The 18345-nt window shown below is 42.6% G+C and overlaps 2 protein-coding genes across 2 annotated transcripts in view; one reads left to right on the forward strand and one right to left on the reverse strand.

Annotated features, from left to right (window-relative positions):
* The window catches only part of KIAA0586 (KIAA0586 ortholog), a 109941-nt gene extending 103579 nt beyond the window's left edge, over nucleotides 1-6362 (reverse strand). Inside the window, 3 exon segments of the mRNA XM_054400675.1 lie at nucleotides 791-860; nucleotides 2402-2471; nucleotides 6028-6362. Of these exon segments, the coding sequence (XP_054256650.1) occupies nucleotides 791-860; nucleotides 2402-2471; nucleotides 6028-6362 (475 nt within the window).
* A 468-nt stretch (nucleotides 6363-6830) lies between these two features.
* Nucleotides 6831-16288, forward strand: TIMM9 (translocase of inner mitochondrial membrane 9). The gene is made up of 4 exons (XM_054400406.1): nucleotides 6831-6889; nucleotides 12069-12132; nucleotides 12479-12574; nucleotides 15834-16288. Exons 2-4 carry the CDS (start codon nucleotides 12094-12096, stop codon nucleotides 15966-15968), a joined length of 270 nt encoding a protein of 89 aa, XP_054256381.1. The 5' UTR covers nucleotides 6831-6889; nucleotides 12069-12093; the 3' UTR covers nucleotides 15969-16288.
* The last annotated feature ends 2057 nt before the right edge of the window (nucleotides 16289-18345 follow it).

The following is an 18345-nucleotide window of genomic DNA, read 5'->3' on the forward strand; positions in this document are numbered from 1 at the left end:
CAAATTTTTGTAACAGCTTTAAATTGTGCTAAAAGGATTGAAGGCTCTCCCTTGTGCACTGTTTGCTAGGCAAAGGTGACAACCCAAGATGCAGCAGGTTTGGTGTTCCTCTGCTACTGATTACACACATGCTGATAAGCCAGCTAGCTGCTGCCTCTGGAGTGTAAAAGAGGAACTGGAGTATCAATTTGAAACCTTAACTAGTGGTAGTGATCTGTGTTTCTTTCCACCACACAGCCACAGAAACCTGCAGAAGTGTGTTTTCCTTCAAAAGCCTTCACTTCCCCAAATCTGACTGCAGCTGGCTGGCGGATTCACAAGTTAAAGGAAAAGGCATCGACAATGGGATTTCTTAGATTCTTAGGGATTTAAAAATACACTTTTTATAGTGTATAGGTTGCTTGCAGAAAAATATGCATTTGTAGTATAATTACAATAGGAAAATGCACTCAAGCAAGGTCCCTCCCCAGATGTTCTCTTCAGAGACAGGAATAGTTTGACGAGCAAAAGGAATCTCAACATTCTGGTGCACTGGTAGATGTCCTTCTTAGTTAATCACAAGAGCTACACAAGCCAGTGCACTGCCAGTAAGACTGAAGTAAAATGCAGGAGATTTAAGAATATGCATTACAATCACTATCTTTTTATCAAACAAACTTTTGAATGTTTTCACTCCCAAGTTTCTGTATTGAAGAAAAAATATCTAAGATAAAATTAAAGCTCCCCTTTCCTCTAATTATCATTTTTCTCACAGAAACAGGGGCTGTAGAAGTACATCAATGTGCCTTACCTTTAGGTCTTCCACTATCTTCCACAAGCAGGGAAGGATCTTCTTGTACTGCAGCTTCTCTAGGATAATCCTTTAGAACAAGAGTAGAAAAACATAGATCAAAGCCTCTGCTATCAGTGGCCATGATGTTAGAAGCAGATGGAATTGCTGAATACACAAATGTCAGTATCTCCACACACTAACACAAGATCTTGGCACATAGCATGTTAAGATCTCTACCGCCAAATCATCTCGACTTCACAGTCAAGAACTCACATGACAAAATGCTAGAAGCACAGCACAAATTAAAAGTATTTATTCTAAGCTGATTACTAAATTATTATTTTCATTAATGGCCAAAGAAATAGTAGTGAAGTTATACGTGTTTAAATTTATGAGCTGCTAATCTCAGACAATTCAAGATTACCCATGAACACAGAATTCAACACTCGTAACACTCACCGGGGAACTGAAGGGACAGAGATGAATTTTCTTGAAGTGGAATCCATGAGTAATCAAAGTTTATGAGGAGTCATAAAGGCAAGTTAGGTAGGCAAAAATCTCTTCCTTAACCTTATCTGATGGTGGAGTATGCCACCATACTTTTGAGACTTCTACTTTGAGCAGAGCAACCCTTTCACAGCACAGGTTAGTTTTATCACGGTGCATGTTGACCACCATATGGACACCCTAGAGACAAGTTTCCTTGTCAAAAGGAAATCAACCTTTTAATTGTAAGTATTTAGGAGTTCCATATAAACTATTGTTCGTTTCATTATTGATGATATGAAGAGGAAAAAAAGTCTGCAAGAAGTTTTAGGGGTTTCAACAAATATTGTGCCAAAGTGAGGCTGTACCTGGAATACTGTGTTCAGTTTTGGGCCCCTCTGTAGAAGAAGGGCATTGAGGTTCTGAGGCATGTCCACAGAAGGACAGTAAAGCTGGTCCAGACAATAATGACTCTGAGGAGTGGCTGACTGAACTGGGGTTGTTTAGCCTGGAGACAAGGAGGCTAAGGGGAGACCTAATTGCTCTCTACAAGTACCTGAAAGGAGGTTGTAGTGAGGTGGGGGTCAGTATCTTCTTTCAAGTAACAAGCAACAGGACAAAAGGAAACAGCCTCAAGTTGTGATGGGGGCAAGGTTAGCTTGGATGTAAGGAAAAATTTCTTCACTGAAAGGGTTGTCAAGCCCTGGAGTAAGCTGCCCAAGGAAGAGGTGGAGTCACAATCCCTGGAGGGATTTAAAAGACATGTAGGTGTGACAGTAACATGGTTTAGAGTTGGACTTGGCAGTGCTGGGTTAATGGTTGGGTTAATGGTTCAGGATAACCTGAAGGGTCTTTTCCAACCTAAAAGTTACTATGACCCTATGTGTAACTATCTTTTAAATTCAGAATTACACTAAAATTTAAAAACAAGTCTTGGCAATAATTATTCAAGAGGGAGGAGTGCAGTAAATGAAGCCCCTCCAAACATTTCAGCATTAATATCACAGTAGCAGCAACTCAAAGAGGAAAGCAGCTGTACAGTTACAGAGCCAAAGATCTGTTGTGCTTTTACAGAAGTATTTTGTAGAGAAAAACGATGTTCTCTTAGTTTGGGACTGCATGAAACAACAGTAATTTTCTTACCATTTGTGATAAAAACACAGGCTCAAGAGAATTTTCTGCTGAAACCAGGTGTTCTGGATGTCCTTTAGTACTTGAGTCTGATAAAATAAAATTTCGTTTGATTTTTTATACATTTTTGGTATAGCTTGATTGACCCAAATCTCAGCATTTCCTCTGTCTGTATCATTGAATATCTAAACACAAAGACCTTCACAGCAGAAAGGGACACAGCCATCAAGCTAAAGCTTACAAGCCTTAACAAACTCTCTGAACCTGACATCATGAACTTGTTTTGCAATAGATGAAAGTCTCTGAGAAACAGCACTAAAAAAAAAAAAAAAAAAGACAATCTCTAGCTCAAATTCAGATCTAGAAGTCACAGGACAAAAGAAAGTTACTTGTCTAGAGAGACAATATGATAACATAACTTACAGAGGAAGAACACTTAGGATGGTACACATTTTAGTTATTTCACAAACTAATGTGTCTTCCTAACACTATAAAAATAACACATTTTGAAGCTATTTGAACATTGACCCCCAAAAGACTAAAATCCTCACTTCAAACTCCAAGGAATAAAATCAATATTCTATCTGTCTATGCATTTAACACAGACTGTGTCAATTTTGAATTTGAAGAGTACCTGGTACATCACTCGTTCTGGTCTCATTCTACTAATAAAAATACTTAAAATTATTTACTTCATACTACTACAAAGAATTTTTAAATAAAATTATAGAAAAGGATGCGATTTATTGTATTCATTTTGTTTACTCATTTATGTGAGTTTCATTGGTACAGGGGGTTGATCAGTGTATGTTGTCCAATTCAAGAAGGTAGCTTTGAGAAGAGGAGGGTTGGTTGGTTGGTTTGTTTGCTTTCCAAGACTACAAGGGGAGAAAAATAATTTTAACAAGCAAACTTTAAAGTTATGGTAGTTAGCAGGGAAACATGATTTTTTTCCTAAGAGTTTTCTGAAGAATTTAATTGACCAGCTCTGAGATTCATTTTGTTCCCTAACACCTGCAAAAGTTCTGCAATTTAAAACTAGAGTTGAATGACTTTCTCAGAATGCCTACTTCCAATATCTAATATTTATTACCTCTAAGTGTCCAATAAACATATCTTTTAAAAGACAAACTTGTACAGCTATAGCTTGAACATCCACTAGCTCAGGCCCTCCAGGTAAAAAAATAAATCATCTTTAAAGAAGAGAAAGAAAAGAGCTGTTTAAAAGACTTTTGAGCTCTCTTCCAGTATAAAAACACAAAATATCTCACAATATTCCATGAAAACACAAAGAAAGCCCAAATATTTGGATTCCTCAGAGCTTTCTGTTCATAGGAGCAATACTCTGCTAAGCACAGAATCACAGAATGTTAGGGGTTGAAAGGGACCTTCCATGATCATCCAGTCCAACCCCCTGCCAAAGCAGGATCACTATGGGCAGGCCACACAGGAACGTATCCAGGTGGGTTTTAAAAGTCTCCAGAGGAGACTCCACAACCTCTCTGGGCAGCCTGTTCCAGTGCTGTGTCACCCTCACCATAAAGTGTCTCCTCATGTTAAGGTGGAACCTCCTGTGTACTACCTTGTACCCGTCGTTCCTTGTCCTATCACCACGCACCACCAAAAAGAGACTGGCATCTTCATCCTGACACCCATGCCTTAGATATTTATATACACTGATCAGATCCCCTCTTAGTCTTCTCCTCTCAAGACTAAACAGCCCCAGGTCTCTGTCTTTCTTCCTAGCTCTCTGCTGGGACTCCCTCCAGCAGATCTGTGTCTCTCTTGAACTAGAAACTGGACATGGTATTCCAGGTGCGAGCTCACCAGGGTAGGGCAGAGGGGGAGGAGAACCTCCTAGACCTGCTGGACACACTTGTCTTAATGCAACCCAGAATGCCATTGGCCCTCTTGGCCACAAGGGCACATTGCTGTCCCATAGATAACTTGCTGTCCACTAGAACTCCATGCAGCTGCTTTCCAGCAGGACAGCCCCTAGTCTGTATTGGTGCCTGGTGATATTCCTCCCCAGATGCAGGACTCTGCACTTGTCTTTACTGAACCTCACGAGGTTCATTTTCGCCCAGCTCTCCAGCCTATCCAGATCTCATTGGATGGCAGCACACCCTTCCAGTGTGTCAGCCACCCACCCCAGTTTCATATCATCAGCGAACTTGCTGAGGGTACACTCAATCTCCTTATCCAGGTCACTGATGAAGATATTGAACAAAACTGGACCCAGTACTGATCCCCAGGGAACACCACTGGCCACAGGCTTCCAACCAGACTCTGCACCACTGACCCCAAGTCTCTGAACTCTGTTGTTGAGCCAGTTACCAATCCACGTCATGGTTCAATCATCTAACCCACTTTTCTTGAGCTTACCTACAAAGATGTTATGGGAGACAGTATCAAAAGCCCCGCTGAAGTCAAGATAGACGATATTCACTGCTCTCCTTTCACCTATCCATTTGGTCATACCTTCATAGAAGGCTATCAGATTAGTCAAGCAAGATTCCCCTTAGCGAATCTATGCTGGCTATTATTGACAACTATTCTTCCATGTGGTTAGAGACGGCCTCCAGAACAAGCTGCTCCATCACCTTCCCAAGGATGGAGGTGAGGCTGATTGATCGGTAGTTGCCCAGGTCATCTGTCTTGCCATTTTTGAAGACAGGAGTGAAAATGGCCTTCTTCCAGTCCTCAGGCACCTCCCCTATTCTCCATAATCTTTCAAAAGTGATGGAGAGTGGTACAGCAACACCAGCCAGCTCCCTCAGCACTCATGGATGCACCCCATTAGGGCCCAAGATTTGTACATTTTTTAATTCCACCAAAGTGATCTCTAACTCAATCCACACTGACCAGTGGAGAGCCTTCCTCCCTCCAGAGCTGCTCCTGTACCTCCAGTATCTGAGAATCCTGAGGGCTGGTATTTGCAGTAAAGCCTGAGGCAATGAAACCATTCAGTAATCTTGCCATATCTGCATTTTCTGTCACTATGTCTCCCACCTCACTGAACAATGGACCCATTTTTTCCCCATCCTTCTTGTTACTTTTGATGTATTTAAAGAAACCCTTCTTGCTATCTTTCACCTCCTTAGCCAGGTTTACTTCCAAGAGAGCTTTGGCCTTCCTTGCTGCATCTCAACACAATTTAACATTATCTCTATAATCCTCCACAGATTTGCTTGCTGACTATATTTGCTTGCTGACTATAACATTGCAAATAGATGCAGAGGTGTTTAAAAAGATGAGCTACAAACTGCTTTAAGAAGAGTGACACACTAGAAAGACATCGATCTTCCTAACTTTCTTATTTAGGTATCTGTATGCTTGCACTGTCTCCAGTGCTGACTAAAACCTTACTCCTTAGTGTACTTGTGGAATGTCATGATGGGATTAATGACTTTTCTGATAAAGGTGAGATGCCTAACACTGAAGGGCCAACAATCTGGAGTCAAGTCTGGAGTTCTGTTAAGGGAGCTCTGACTGAACACCTCATCCTGCACCAAGTTGCTTCTCATGCGCAAAACAGTCCAGGAAACAAACAAACACAACTTCTGAAAGAGTGCTGGTATTTGCAGCATCAGAATACAAAAAAGTACAGGACTCAAAATACTACACAGTGATGGTACCTCAAGCCAAAACTGGTGGTGAATCACTCACCTGATGTGATGCTGTGGGAGATGTCAGGGGTTACCCCCCTGAACGGAGCTCTGGTTGCTGACAAGGCTGGAGCAACACAGGGTGTTCCTTCTTCAGTCGAAGCCGCATCAGCTGCCTGGCAGGGGGAAACCACGTCACACAGCCTCTTGACAGCTCTTGTCACTTTTTTCATACGGCCACCTGCAGCTGTCACAGCTTCAATAGGCTTCTCCCTGTGGACAGCAGTGGAGTGAATGAGCACGTCGCTCGCCGTGAGACTGGCCACGGAGTCCTGGCTGAGGCTGGAGTTGCTTTCCGCTTCCATGTGCATCGCATCGTGCAGCTCTAGAAAAGAGTCCAAAAGCAGCACCCTAAGGCAGAGGCCTTCCCTGAGGGCCTGGCACTTCTACAGCGGCTCCCCCGGTGGCCACCCCGCCGCCTACCCCTGCGCAGGGAAAGCGGCCAGAAGGCTCCGGAGAATGTTTCCCCACCGCGTCCCGGGCACATCTGCCCTCCCCGGCGGCCCGACGGGTAGAGAGAACCCGCTCCCCGCCACCAGTGCCACTCCCGCCGCCCGCACCGCAAGTGCCCGCTGCCATGACAACACCGCCTGCCCGCACACCTCCGGCCCCGCGCGCGGGTCCGCGTCTCAAAAGCGTCCGGAAGGAAACCTCCGACCGAGGATCACGTAACAGCGCTGCGTACCGGGGAGAAAAGTAAAGCCGTCGGTAAGTCCGCCCTGGCTGATTCGTCCCGTGGCGAATCGGCGGCGCCGCTGCCCACTGGGGCCGGGCCTGCTCTGTGCTGCTATAGCCTACATTTCCCACGCGGTCCGGGCTCCTGGCGGTGTGGGTGAGTGCGCGGGCGGCGGCGCGGCTGAGTCGGGACCGGGAGCGCGGCCTGGCCCAGCGGCGGGGAGGGACAGCATTGGAGGGTGCCAAGCCACGGGCAGCCGCCAGATGCGGCCATTACCGAGAGAGGTGGGGAGGGCGAGACGAGAAAGGTGCCGTGGATGAATTAAAAGCTGTCCATTTGGAGGTGTTTTTCCTAGTTTCTTATGCTTTTTTCCCGATGGGATGGAAAGCAAGCTGTATCTGCACAGGCCTGGCGAGAGCTTGCTCTGTTGGGTTAGGGCTTGGCTTGACGAGGGTCTCTTGAGGTGAAGGAATTCAAGGTGCCCTTGAAAGCAAGAACTGAAGGATGCAGTCAAACAAACAAAAATATCCATATCCCGAAATCGTGTGGTAATTGTTTTATCTCCAGCTCAGGTTTTGGTCTTGCTGGGTCACAGGTCAGCCAAGTCTAATGTAGGTGGATGAAATGCTGGACATGAGCTGACAATGTGTGCTATTAGCCTGTAAGGCCAACTGTATCATAGGCTACATCCAAAGCAGCATGGCCAGCAGGTCGAGGGAAAGAATCTGCCCCTTTGCTCTGATGAAGCCTCATCTGCAGTACTGGGTCCAGTTCTGGGGTCCTCAGCACAGGACAGAGAGACATAGAGCTGTTAGAGTGGGGCAAGGGGATCCACAGCGATAAAAGGACTGGAAGCCCTCTGCTATGAGGACAGGCTGAGAGAGTTGGGGTTGTTCAGCTTAAAGAAAAGGCTTCAGAGAGACCTTACTGTGGCCTTTCAGTACTTAAAGAGGGCGGCAGACAGATTTTGTAGCAGAGTCTGTTGTGACAGGACAAGGGGTGATGGTTTTAAACTACAAGAGGGGAGATTTAGACTGGGTACGAGGAAGAAACTTCATATACGTGGGTGGTGAAACACTGGCCTAGGTTGCTGGGAGAGGTGGTAGGTAGATGTCCCATCTCTGGAAACATTCCAGGTCAGGTTGTCCCAGGCTCTGAGCAACCTGCTCTAGTTAAGGTATCCCTACCGACTGCAAAGGGGTTGGTCTACATGACCTTTAAACGCCCCTTCCAACCCTAAAGCATCCTATGATTCGAAATAGGGGACCACTTATAGAAAAATGTGTTTTCTCACAGGACAGATCTCATTGCATGTGTTCAGTCTGTTCAAAGAGGCTCTTGGAATGTCTGATTTCCAACTTGCTACATTAACTCACATTTGGTGTTAATGCACTTCTCCTACCATTGACCTCTTTCTTTTCAGAGTATGGTCTGGCCACTTACCATGAGGTAGAATCATACAGAATGGTTTGGGCTGGGAGTTCCAACCTCCCTGGCACATCCAGGGACACCTTCCACTAGACAATGAATTATATTCTATTCCACAAGATCATGAATTAAAGCAATTTGTGCATCTTTCTATGCAGCTACCTTCTGACCGGTCCCTTTCTTATCTCACCATGTGTCTCTGAAGGCTCACTGTGGTGTGTGGAGCATAAAGAAAACCTTAGTGTGTAAACATACTGCAAGCATTAGTCTGGAGGGAAGTGTCTGAACTTGCTCTGAGTGTTAGGGAGAGCTGAGTTCTGCCTTTCTGTCAGGAAGGGACATGGCAAGACTGTTACAACTGCCTTTCTGGGCTGGTGCAACACCGAGAGTTGGTTGCTCAGATTCACAGCACTGGGAGTTCAGTGTTAAATTTTCTCTTGCCCTTCATCTATTTCACATGATTTTTTTTTTAACAGCTTCCTGGATATATTCAGTAAAAGAGCTCAAGAGCTGTTTAAATCAGTGCGGTTTGGTTTTTGCAATCTGCTGTGAATCAAGTTCTAGCATAGTAATTCCCAAGGCTAAAAATCCAAACCCTTTCTCTCCATACCGTGGGTGCTTTATCTTAACATATTTCTTTGACTTGATATTTCTATTCTTCTTTGTCCCTTTTCCACACATGCAGAAACTCATGTAGTATGTGCACGCTCGTGTGTACGATTGGAAGTGAAGGTTGAAGAAAATGCAGCCTTGGAAGCAGAGAGTAGGTCATACCTACACCTAATTCAAGCTGTTATTCAGGCTAACAATGTGATGGATTTATGTCTCTCCACACACCCCTCCCACAATAAAATATAGTCCCCTGCAAAAAGGTTGAAATATCTCCCCCAAAACACAGGGCTTGTTTAGTTTCCATGGGAAAGGTTACTTTTGACTAGGTAATAGACTCTGATGTTGAGTACATCACTTGGAAAAAAACCTTCCTCGATGTAGTCCACAGAATGTGGTTCACCTCTAAGAACTCTGGGCTGTCAAATGGAGGCAGGTTTTTCAGCCAGTCAGCAGGACAGTAGTAATAATAAAAGCTCTGTTCCAGTTACTAGTGCTTCAGTTATGTTCATGAGCCTCTGCTTCCCAAGGTCTGGAAATACAGCTGAGGAAGCTGTGTTCCTGTAGATAAGTCTTAGAAGAGTTCTGACCTTTGTATTCTGGCTCCTGTTCCTCCTGCCGTGCAACCAGATGATTAACCCAGGGTAGCCAGGAATTCTTAACCTAATCACTGGTTTTACTTAATCTTTTAAAAAAGTTGTCACTCTGTAGTGATTTCATGTTTCCATGGCAACGGGAGTGGCAGCCACAGCAGCAGGAAATATTGGAGGCATTTTCCAGATTCTAAAAACAGGGCTGGGAGCTGACATGGATCTTGCAGAGAGATTAGGTTTGGATAGAATCACAGAACTGTTTAGGTTGGAAAAGACCTTCGAGATCATGAAGTCCAATTGTTACAGCCTAAAACTTTAACCATCTTTGTAAAGAGGGTGGAAGAGGTTATCCTTAACTAGAAATTTTGCTCAGAGAGGCTTATCTTAAGAGAAGGTCTCTTCAACATCAAAACATCTGGAAGAGCTCCAGGGCCCTTCAAGAAGGGAGACTTTCCAGCTGTCACTATTTTCCTGGTGAACCAGAACATCCAGACATGTGGCCCTTGTTGCAGAGGTTTATTTTGCTTCCTTTAGTGTGACATATTTAAAAGTGCAATGCTGAAACCTCAAATCTCATTTAGCCCAGAAGAAAGTAAAATCAAGCTGCAGAGACTTAAACCTGAAGCAGGCTGAAGTTGTTTGAGCAGCTAGGTAAGAAGCTCTGTGGTGTGTTAGTTGAGGTGCCAGGCCTCAAAACAGGCTCTTTCTTCACTTATTTCCCCTTGTCTCACAGGGTGGAGGGAAAGGGAACAAACGGCAGTAAAACAATACATTTAACAGCCTCTATGAATAAATCAGATATACACATTTCTGGTTGAGGTAGCACATTTTTAGATGTTAAGGCAACTGCCTGCAGTTTGTAGCTACTGAAGGGGCGCAGCAGAGCTATATAATTTCACTGCCTGCTGTGTGGAAAGGGTAAAATACCTGTAGAGGGAGGAGTGCTTCAGACACTTCAAAATCAGATAGTGCCATTGTGCTGATGTAAATCAGCTGTCTCCCAAGTGCAAGTATGAAAGCTCTGTGGAACTGTAGTTCAGTAAATCTGTACTTTTAAGCTTGCCAAACTTAGTCACAGGAGAACAAAAGCTCAAGTATGTTATAAACAGCATAATGAAGCAATACTGAGTGTGAGAAAGTGGCACTGACAGTTGGAGCTTTTAGCTGTCTATTGCTTAGGAAAGGACTGAAGTCTTTTCCTGTTCTCTGTGGTTTCTAGCTCTCTGTTTAATAATCCACTTAATCTGACCTTTTAGAACTATCACTGACTTTTTTTTCTTCTAACAGGCTGAAAATGAGAGTGGAGTTGCTATCCACTTTCACTCACTACTTGCTGTCCCAGGTGACGGTTACATCCATGTCTTGTAAAACAAGCTAGAGCTGTACCCTAACCTGAGTAACACCTTTCTTCAAAGCAACCATATCCTGTAGGGTCTCTTTACCCTGCCCATGAGGAATTCTTGGTCCTGGGGGTAGGCATCTTAAATTCAGGAGTCATACGTGCTCTTTGCCTCCAATCCCTGAACTGCCTTCCTGTGAAGAGAGAAAGTGTAATGTTAAGAGGCAGATGTTATAATCACTTTTGCTGGGAAGGAGTGCATGCTTGTGAGAGCTCCATAGTGCTATTTTTAGTTGCTTAGTTTTCTTTCTATTGTCGAAATAATTTTAATGTCTCTTTGTTCTTGTTCAGAAGGCTTGCACTCTCTCTCTCCCTTCCCAATGATGAGAGACTGGAATTGTTTAAGCATTTTAAAATGTAAGCATCTTGCCCAAAATTCAGCAAAGCATAATACAAGATTAATTATGAGTAGCCCTTGCTAAAGGGCTAAATGAGCTTCTTTCACAGAGTGATTACACTCCAGTGCTATTTTTTCTTCCACAAGTTGATGGAAATTAAACTGAAGGATCTTGTTCTCATCAACACGCAACATTAGCTTGCGTTGTCACCTGTGATAGCTCTTACATAAGATGTGAATTAAGGAGAAAGGAAGAGTGGCTTTCAATATTCTAGGAAACCTGCAGGGATGCTTTCAAGCCTTAAATTGTTTACTGTGCTGGATTAGGAATGTGAGTCTTCCTTGAGCATGCTTGCTTAAATTCTTGGATCCATGGCTGCTCATTCTTCAATTTTTCTTTGTCTCTTTCTCTTCCTGTAAAGCTCTTCTTATTTGTTTATGGGTTGTTTTTTTTTTGCCTTTAATTCACTGTATTCAATGACCAGAACATTTGCTGTAGTTGGAGTGCTTGGTGAGAATGTATAGAAACCAGACATTGTGTTCTCTGATGCAAGCTGGCTTATGCTGCATCTATTCAGAGTGGCTACCATCTTATACTTGCCTATTTCCCTTACTGTTTTTAGGTAACATCTAAAGTCATCAAAACTATAAGGCTAGAGAATGTTATTGCTTCCTTCTCCCCCTATTCCTATCCTATTTTTATTTTGTAAGCACTTATAAATTACCTTTTTTAAGTCACCTTAACTGTTTGAAATGCTTAAAGGGTTTAAAGGACAGCAGTTAACAGGTGGATCTGGGAAGGAATACATTTCAAATAGATCCCTTTCCTTCAAGCAGATGGCTTGAAAGTTTGCTGGAAAAGTTACATTTAAATGCACTTTGGGAATGTGTAAAATTCCATTTGTTGTCAAATGTTACTCTCTATATGTATGCTTTTTGTGTGAAACTCTGCTTTTGTCTCCAAAATAGGTGACAGAATCACAGGTGGTAGAAAATGGCTGGACAAATATCAGAGTCTGATCAGATCAAGCAGGTAAGATTCTGTATTCATGAGTGGTGGCTTTGGAGATCTTGTATTCCTTTGTCAGGTAGAGTGAAAGGTGCAAGCCATGGAAAAAGACAAAAAGAGTTTAAGTTGTCTGAGCTAAGACTAGTTCTGTAGCAATTAAAAAGTAAACATTTGCCCATTAGCAGGCACAGTATAGTACCTGATTTGAGTACTATCATCATTTAGTACTGAAATCTTCACTGTAATTTCTTTTTTTCTAATGACTTCTTGTTTAAATGTTAGTGTCACCAGATGGCCTGTGCAGCTGTGTGTAAGGAAAAAGAAATGCAGAACTTATATATAGTACTCATTGACCAATTTTTATTTCTAGTTCAAGGAATTTCTTGGAACATACAATAAACTTACAGAAAACTGCTTCCTGGATTGCATAAAGGATTTCACTAGCAGAGAGGTTCAACCAGAAGAGGTAGGTAAATGCTTTTAATTCCCCTTTGGTGGAATTGCTATGTAGCATTCAAATTTCAGAAGCAACTTAGAAAGTTTTGATCTTCCAACCAGCTAAAAAGCCAGCTATCATTCTTTAGTAGAGCATAGGGAGTATGGCATGTGACAGATGCAAGTTGCATGTCTCCAAGTGAGAAAGGAAACAAGTTAGTGGAAGTGTCTTGCCTGTTGTTTTGCTTCTCCATAGATGTCCAAAGATGATGAGAAATGCTTCTTTGTGTCCTAATTGTTCACAAAAGAAACAACCAAAGCCAATTGCTTTTGATGTGTTGGATCCTCAGCTACAGACAAACTAAAGGCTAGGACCTCTTGAATTTTGTCATTGTCTTCATTGTCACACAGGGATTCTCCCCCCTCTCACTTGAGTATTGGCTGCTCATTGCCATTCTGTGTGTTTCACTCTCTGAGCTACCAGAGGAGGTTCTTGTGTCTCAGCTTCTGATGGGAGTATCTTTATAGGCCCACCTACATCATGCATCTCATTCTTTGAAAGTAGAGTCCTAGTGAAATACTTGTTTACCTGGGCCCACACTCCCTGTGTTGTAGTGAATCACAGAAACGCAGGCCTCCAAGCTCTGGCTGGTAAATCCACTTCTCTGCATTGCAGGCAGCTCCATCACAGAGTCATCTGCAGAAAAAAGATTAAGCTCTTCATGAGATTAGTTGCATGTTTTTATGCCTCTCTTCTTTGTGAATCTTATAATTTTGTTGATCAAAAGTCTTTGCTCAACTCTCCTGGCAGGAGGAGAAAAAAAACCCTAAAGTTTAAAACGAGACATTGTTTTTGAGCATTTTCTTCCACCTCAGAGTTTAACTCCTCAACACAGGCAGAAAAAAAAAAATCACATCTTCTTTCAGCTTGTGTTCAGGTTCCTTGTTTCCTTGATCTCTGCATCAGTGGGATCTTTGACTGCAGGAGGTCAGAATTATTCTGGCTAAGGTCTTGTTACTTTTACCAGCTGATTTTGAATTGCTTGACCAATACAAGGAGTGACAGTCAACAGAACTGACAGAATCGTTAGCAGCACAACTTCTTTACCTCTCTGGGATGCTGTCTGTTTCCCATTGGAGGATTATGCTTTCTTCTGCTACCCAAAGTATTACTAGAATGTCTTTTAAAATAATGGTTCATAAACTGTTTTGTTTGGAAGAGACCTTTAGGATTGGCTCCAGTTATTAAGCCAGCACTGCCAAGTCACCACTAAACAGCATCCCTCAGCAGCTCATCTACATGTCTTTTCAATCCTTCCAGCACCTCCTTTGGCAGCCTGTTCCAGGGATTGACAACCCTTTTGGCGAAGATATTTTTCTTGATGTCCCACCTAAACCTGCCCTGGCACAACTTGAGGCCATTTCCTCTTGTCCTATCACTTATTACTTGGAGAAGAGACTGATACCCACTTCTCTACAGACCTGGGATGTCCTGTTTTCTTTGGATCACTTGACTGATCTGAAATAGAAATGTCTATGCACCTAGTGAAAGCTGTAGCTTCTTATTAAATAATTATAATGAATACCTCCATGAATCTCCTCAGAGTCTACATTTGAGAAAAACCAAAACCAAAAGAAAACAAAAGAAAAAAAAAAACAAAAGAAAACAAAAATCCAACACACACACAAACCCACCCCCCCAATAAAAAAAAAAAAAACCCAAACCAAAAAGACACAACAATAGCTTCTGACCTCTTTCTTACAGCATGACAGCACTGCAAGTCTAAACTTCCCCAAGTACCTTAGCAGAAATACCACACCCTCTGGGAGCAGGGGCTCAGGGTAATTCCAAGGTTTGTTTCCTAGTGAGGCTTCACTCTGGCTTAACTGGTTTTGCTGTAGCTGATGCCAGGTCAAGGTGAGAGAAGGTGTGCATAGCTGTGTCTGGTTCATTTTCATCCTCTCTGCTTTTACCATCCCTTAATACATAATCAAAGCAACTTCAGTTCTCCAGTAATTGTGCAAAGTGATCGTCTTTAGAATTGCTCAGAAACAATCCCATAACTCTTTTTATACACTTAAAAAAGAAAAGGCAAACAAACAAACAAAAAAAAAAAAAAACCTCAAAGTGTAAAATACAAGGGTGGAAGAAGCTCTGCTATTTCCTTCCCTGTCCAGCTGACTGATAGTACTTCAGAAAGTACTCGCTTCCATGAAGGTTAACCAAGCCGATACAAGAACCTGATAAAGCTAATAAGAACAAGGTCAAAAAATAAAAAAAATTAAACTGAGCTAGCACACAGACTGTATTTGGCTGTGAAAAATAGTATGTGTTTGTAAACAAGATTTAAAAATTCTAATTTAATAGATTTAACATTTATTCCAAAATTAAATGCTTGATACACTTTCATTTCACAAGAGGAGACCAAGCATGGAATGGCAGTGTCTCCTAGATGGGGCATGTTTTCATTAAGACTTCCATATGAGAAGGAATATTAAAAGCTGTTTCTGACATTCCCAAACACCAGACTTCATTTTCCATTGCATGGACAGGCTGTGCTCACTTAGGCCCTCTCAGAATCATTCTGGTTTGAAAAGACCTTTAAGATCAAGTCCAACCACCAATGCAACTCTAACAAGTCTGGTGCTAAACCATGTCCCTTAGCACCACATCTCTGCATCTTTTAAACAGCTGCAGGAATGGGGATTCAAGCACCTACCTGGGCAGCCTATTCCACTGTTTGAGAACCCTTTCATTGAAGAAGTTTCTTCTGATACCCAACCTAAACCTCCCCTGGTGCAACTTGAAGCCTTTTCCTCCTATCCTGTCACTTGCTACGTGGGAGAAGAGACTAACTCCAACCTCACTCCACCCTCCTTTCAGATGGAGGAATAAGGTCTCCTCTCACGCTCATTTTCTCCAGACTAAACCTGGTTGCCTCAGACACTCCTCATAAGACTTGTTCTCTAAACCACTAATCAACTCAGTTGCCCTTGTTTGGACATACTGCAGCACTTCAACATCCTTCTTGTAGTGAGGACCCCAAAGTTGAACCTAGCATTCAAGCTACTCACTGTACTGAGCACAGTGGGACAGTTCACTTTGCTAGTCCTCCTTGTCACATTGTTTCTGATGCAAGCTAAGGTGTTGTTGGCCTTATCTTGAAGTTTAACAGAGTATGAGATGTAGTCATAGAATCATTTATCCCTGTATGTGATTATACTTTGGGTCCTGTTTGAGGAAGTGTTTTAATTACTGTTTAATACCTTCTCTTTCCCTCTTCCTCTAGATGACCTGCTCAGACCACTGCCTACAGAAATATTTAAAAATGACCCAGAGGATCTCCATGAGATTTCAGGAGTACCACATTCAGCAGAATGAAGCTCTGGCAGCCAAAGCAGGACTGCTTGGCCAACCTCGTTAGGCATGAGCACTGTGCTCAGACTTTACCAACAGTGCCAGTGGTCACTGGGCAAGAACACAGTTTGGATTTTCTGCTGTCAGAATATATGTCTGGCAACTCAGAAGGGAGTTCTGGATGAAGGGTTAAGCAAGAAGTTAGTCATGGTGGACTGGCAATGGAGTCTGTTCCTGAGGTCCTTTTCACTCTGCAGTGAAGTAAAATTGATACAAACTTTTCCAGGGCCCACCAACTGGTATGTTTAAATTTCAAGGGAGGGTGGAAGGATTTTATTTCCTTTCTGCTAGGAGTGCTTCAGATAAAAAAAAAAATTAAAAAGCATAATGTGGAAATCACACTTTTTTTTATTTAATTCAAGTAAAATAAGTGGGAACAGTATACAAACATACAAGTGTACAATGTCCAAGGAGAGATTTTTAGGATACTGAGAGCAGTGCTTTTATTTGCTGAGTGCTCATTCCTTCCCAGCTACTAAGGAATCTTGTTCATTCATTGCTGCTTTAAGTTGCTGAGGGGTAACAGAATTAGTGACTTTGTTTCAGGAGCTGGGGATTTGTGAACATTTTACTTCTCTTAGGCTTCTGTTGAGCTGCCATCACAGAGCCTGATGATCACTCTTGTGCAGTGCTGAATGGTGATGATCAGAGCATCAAGCCAAAGGTGGTTGTAAATGGCAGACAACTGCTGTAACTAATTAGAGAGGTAGGCAGGGATGCTCTGCCAGCTTATCCCTAGGTTATATTTGCCTCATGCTTCACCAGGTCACTTAAAAGGCACACAAGCGTGTCATTAGCAGTGCCTGTGTCCAAGAAGACTTCTAAGAAATTCCTTGTTTGCCTTGGGGAAATCCAGGGGTCTTTCAAACCCAGCAGTCTTTCAAATCCAGCATGATGTAAGCAGGATGCACTCCAAGCACTGAGCTTGCTGGCAGTTTTTTTCCTTTAGTAACACAAATGCCACCAGAAAGCACAGGGTATGCACAAATTACATGTTTGCTGCTGGATGAGTGCAAGGAGATATTTATGGAATCTCATTGGTCTGATGTGATTTGGGGCTAGAAAAAAACACCAGTCCTTTGAAAGGCTCTTGATGGCTGCAATGCTGCAGTCAGATTGTCAGTACAGCAGAGTGATCGCTCACAGGCACATTTTGCTTTAGCTCTAATAAAATACAGTAATAAAAGGAACCAAACATCAGGATGCCCGTAGCCACTTTGAGATTTCAAGTGATGAATACTCAAACGAGGCTGTTTCACATCAGCTGCCAGGTTCTGCTGTTGCATAGAAAGGCAACAGCAAGAAACAGATATGGCAGGAAGCCTGCCCACATGCTTTTGTTGTTACCTTCTCTGTTGCTTTTTATTTCCAGCAGCCTGTTGTCTTTCTGTACTACTTGGCTCTCAAATCCCCAGGCTGTGGATTACTAGGCCATGATGGTAGCATGGTTCACCTGCCATTTGCGCTGGATACTGCTCTGCTTGCTGCTGTTCAAAGCTCCACAGAAATTTGTCCATAGGCCTTTGAAAGGTAGAAGAAACTAATATGTTCCTACAGTCTCCCTTACATGTGCTTTGTACTTAGCTGTATCACAACTTGTCTCTATGTAGCCCAAGCCTTGTTACCTTGGAGATGGCTAAGAGCTACCTCTAAAATAGTAAAGGCTAAAAAGAAGGCCAAATAAGGCAGCAAGTCTCCAATATCCTGTTTTTTCAAAGGAGTAAGAGGCTAGTAATAATAGCTAGATGAGGTGCTACAATTAGGCCACAAATATTATGCCCAATTAGAAATAATGTATCCATTGTAAAGGTTTAAGGCTTCCTTTAAAACAGTCTTTTTGTTAAACATTTGGAAGTAATGCATCCTGTTATCCCATCCTCTGTCAGACCTTAGTATGCAAACAGGCGCTCAAAAAAACAATAGTAGAGTTTTTATATGATGGGACTGAGGATGCTCATGTCTTCTGGGCACAGGAGACATCTAATTTGAACACTTTTGCTTACACACTCTCATCTATCGACTTCCTCCTTGTTCACCAGCTGCACAGTGCAGAGAGCTAACACATTAATCACCCAGTAGTTAAAAGGAGCTTCCCAAATGAAAATAAAACTTAGGAAACTATTTTATGGCATGTGCAATGACAGTATGGCTGCTACTAAGGAGGGCAAGATTTATTTTCTTTTTTTGTTTGTTTTGGTTTGGGTTTTTTTTAGTGGTTTTGCCCCTTGTCTTGTCACTGCAGCCCTTTGCAAGCAGCCTCTCTCCATCCTTCTTGTAGCCCCCTTCAGGTACTGGAAGGTTGCTACTAGGCCTCCCCAGAGACTTACCTTTTGAACGTAGACAGGCTAAATTACAAAATATATTCCTGGTATTAAAAACAAAGG

The sequence above is a fragment of the Indicator indicator genome, chromosome 4 (genome assembly GCF_027791375.1).
Source record: "Indicator indicator isolate 239-I01 chromosome 4, UM_Iind_1.1, whole genome shotgun sequence".
Taxonomy (NCBI): domain Eukaryota; kingdom Metazoa; phylum Chordata; class Aves; order Piciformes; family Indicatoridae; genus Indicator; species Indicator indicator.

Coding starts and splice junctions, on each gene's coding strand:
- TIMM9 (XM_054400406.1), top strand. CDS start 12,094: ATGGCTGGACAAATATCAGAGTCTGATCAGATCAAGCAG. Junction 12,133..12,478: donor AGTCTGATCAGATCAAGCAG/GTAAGATTCTGT, acceptor TTTTATTTCTAG/TTCAAGGAATTTCTTGGAAC. Junction 12,575..15,833: donor GAGAGGTTCAACCAGAAGAG/GTAGGTAAATGC, acceptor CTCTTCCTCTAG/ATGACCTGCTCAGACCACTG.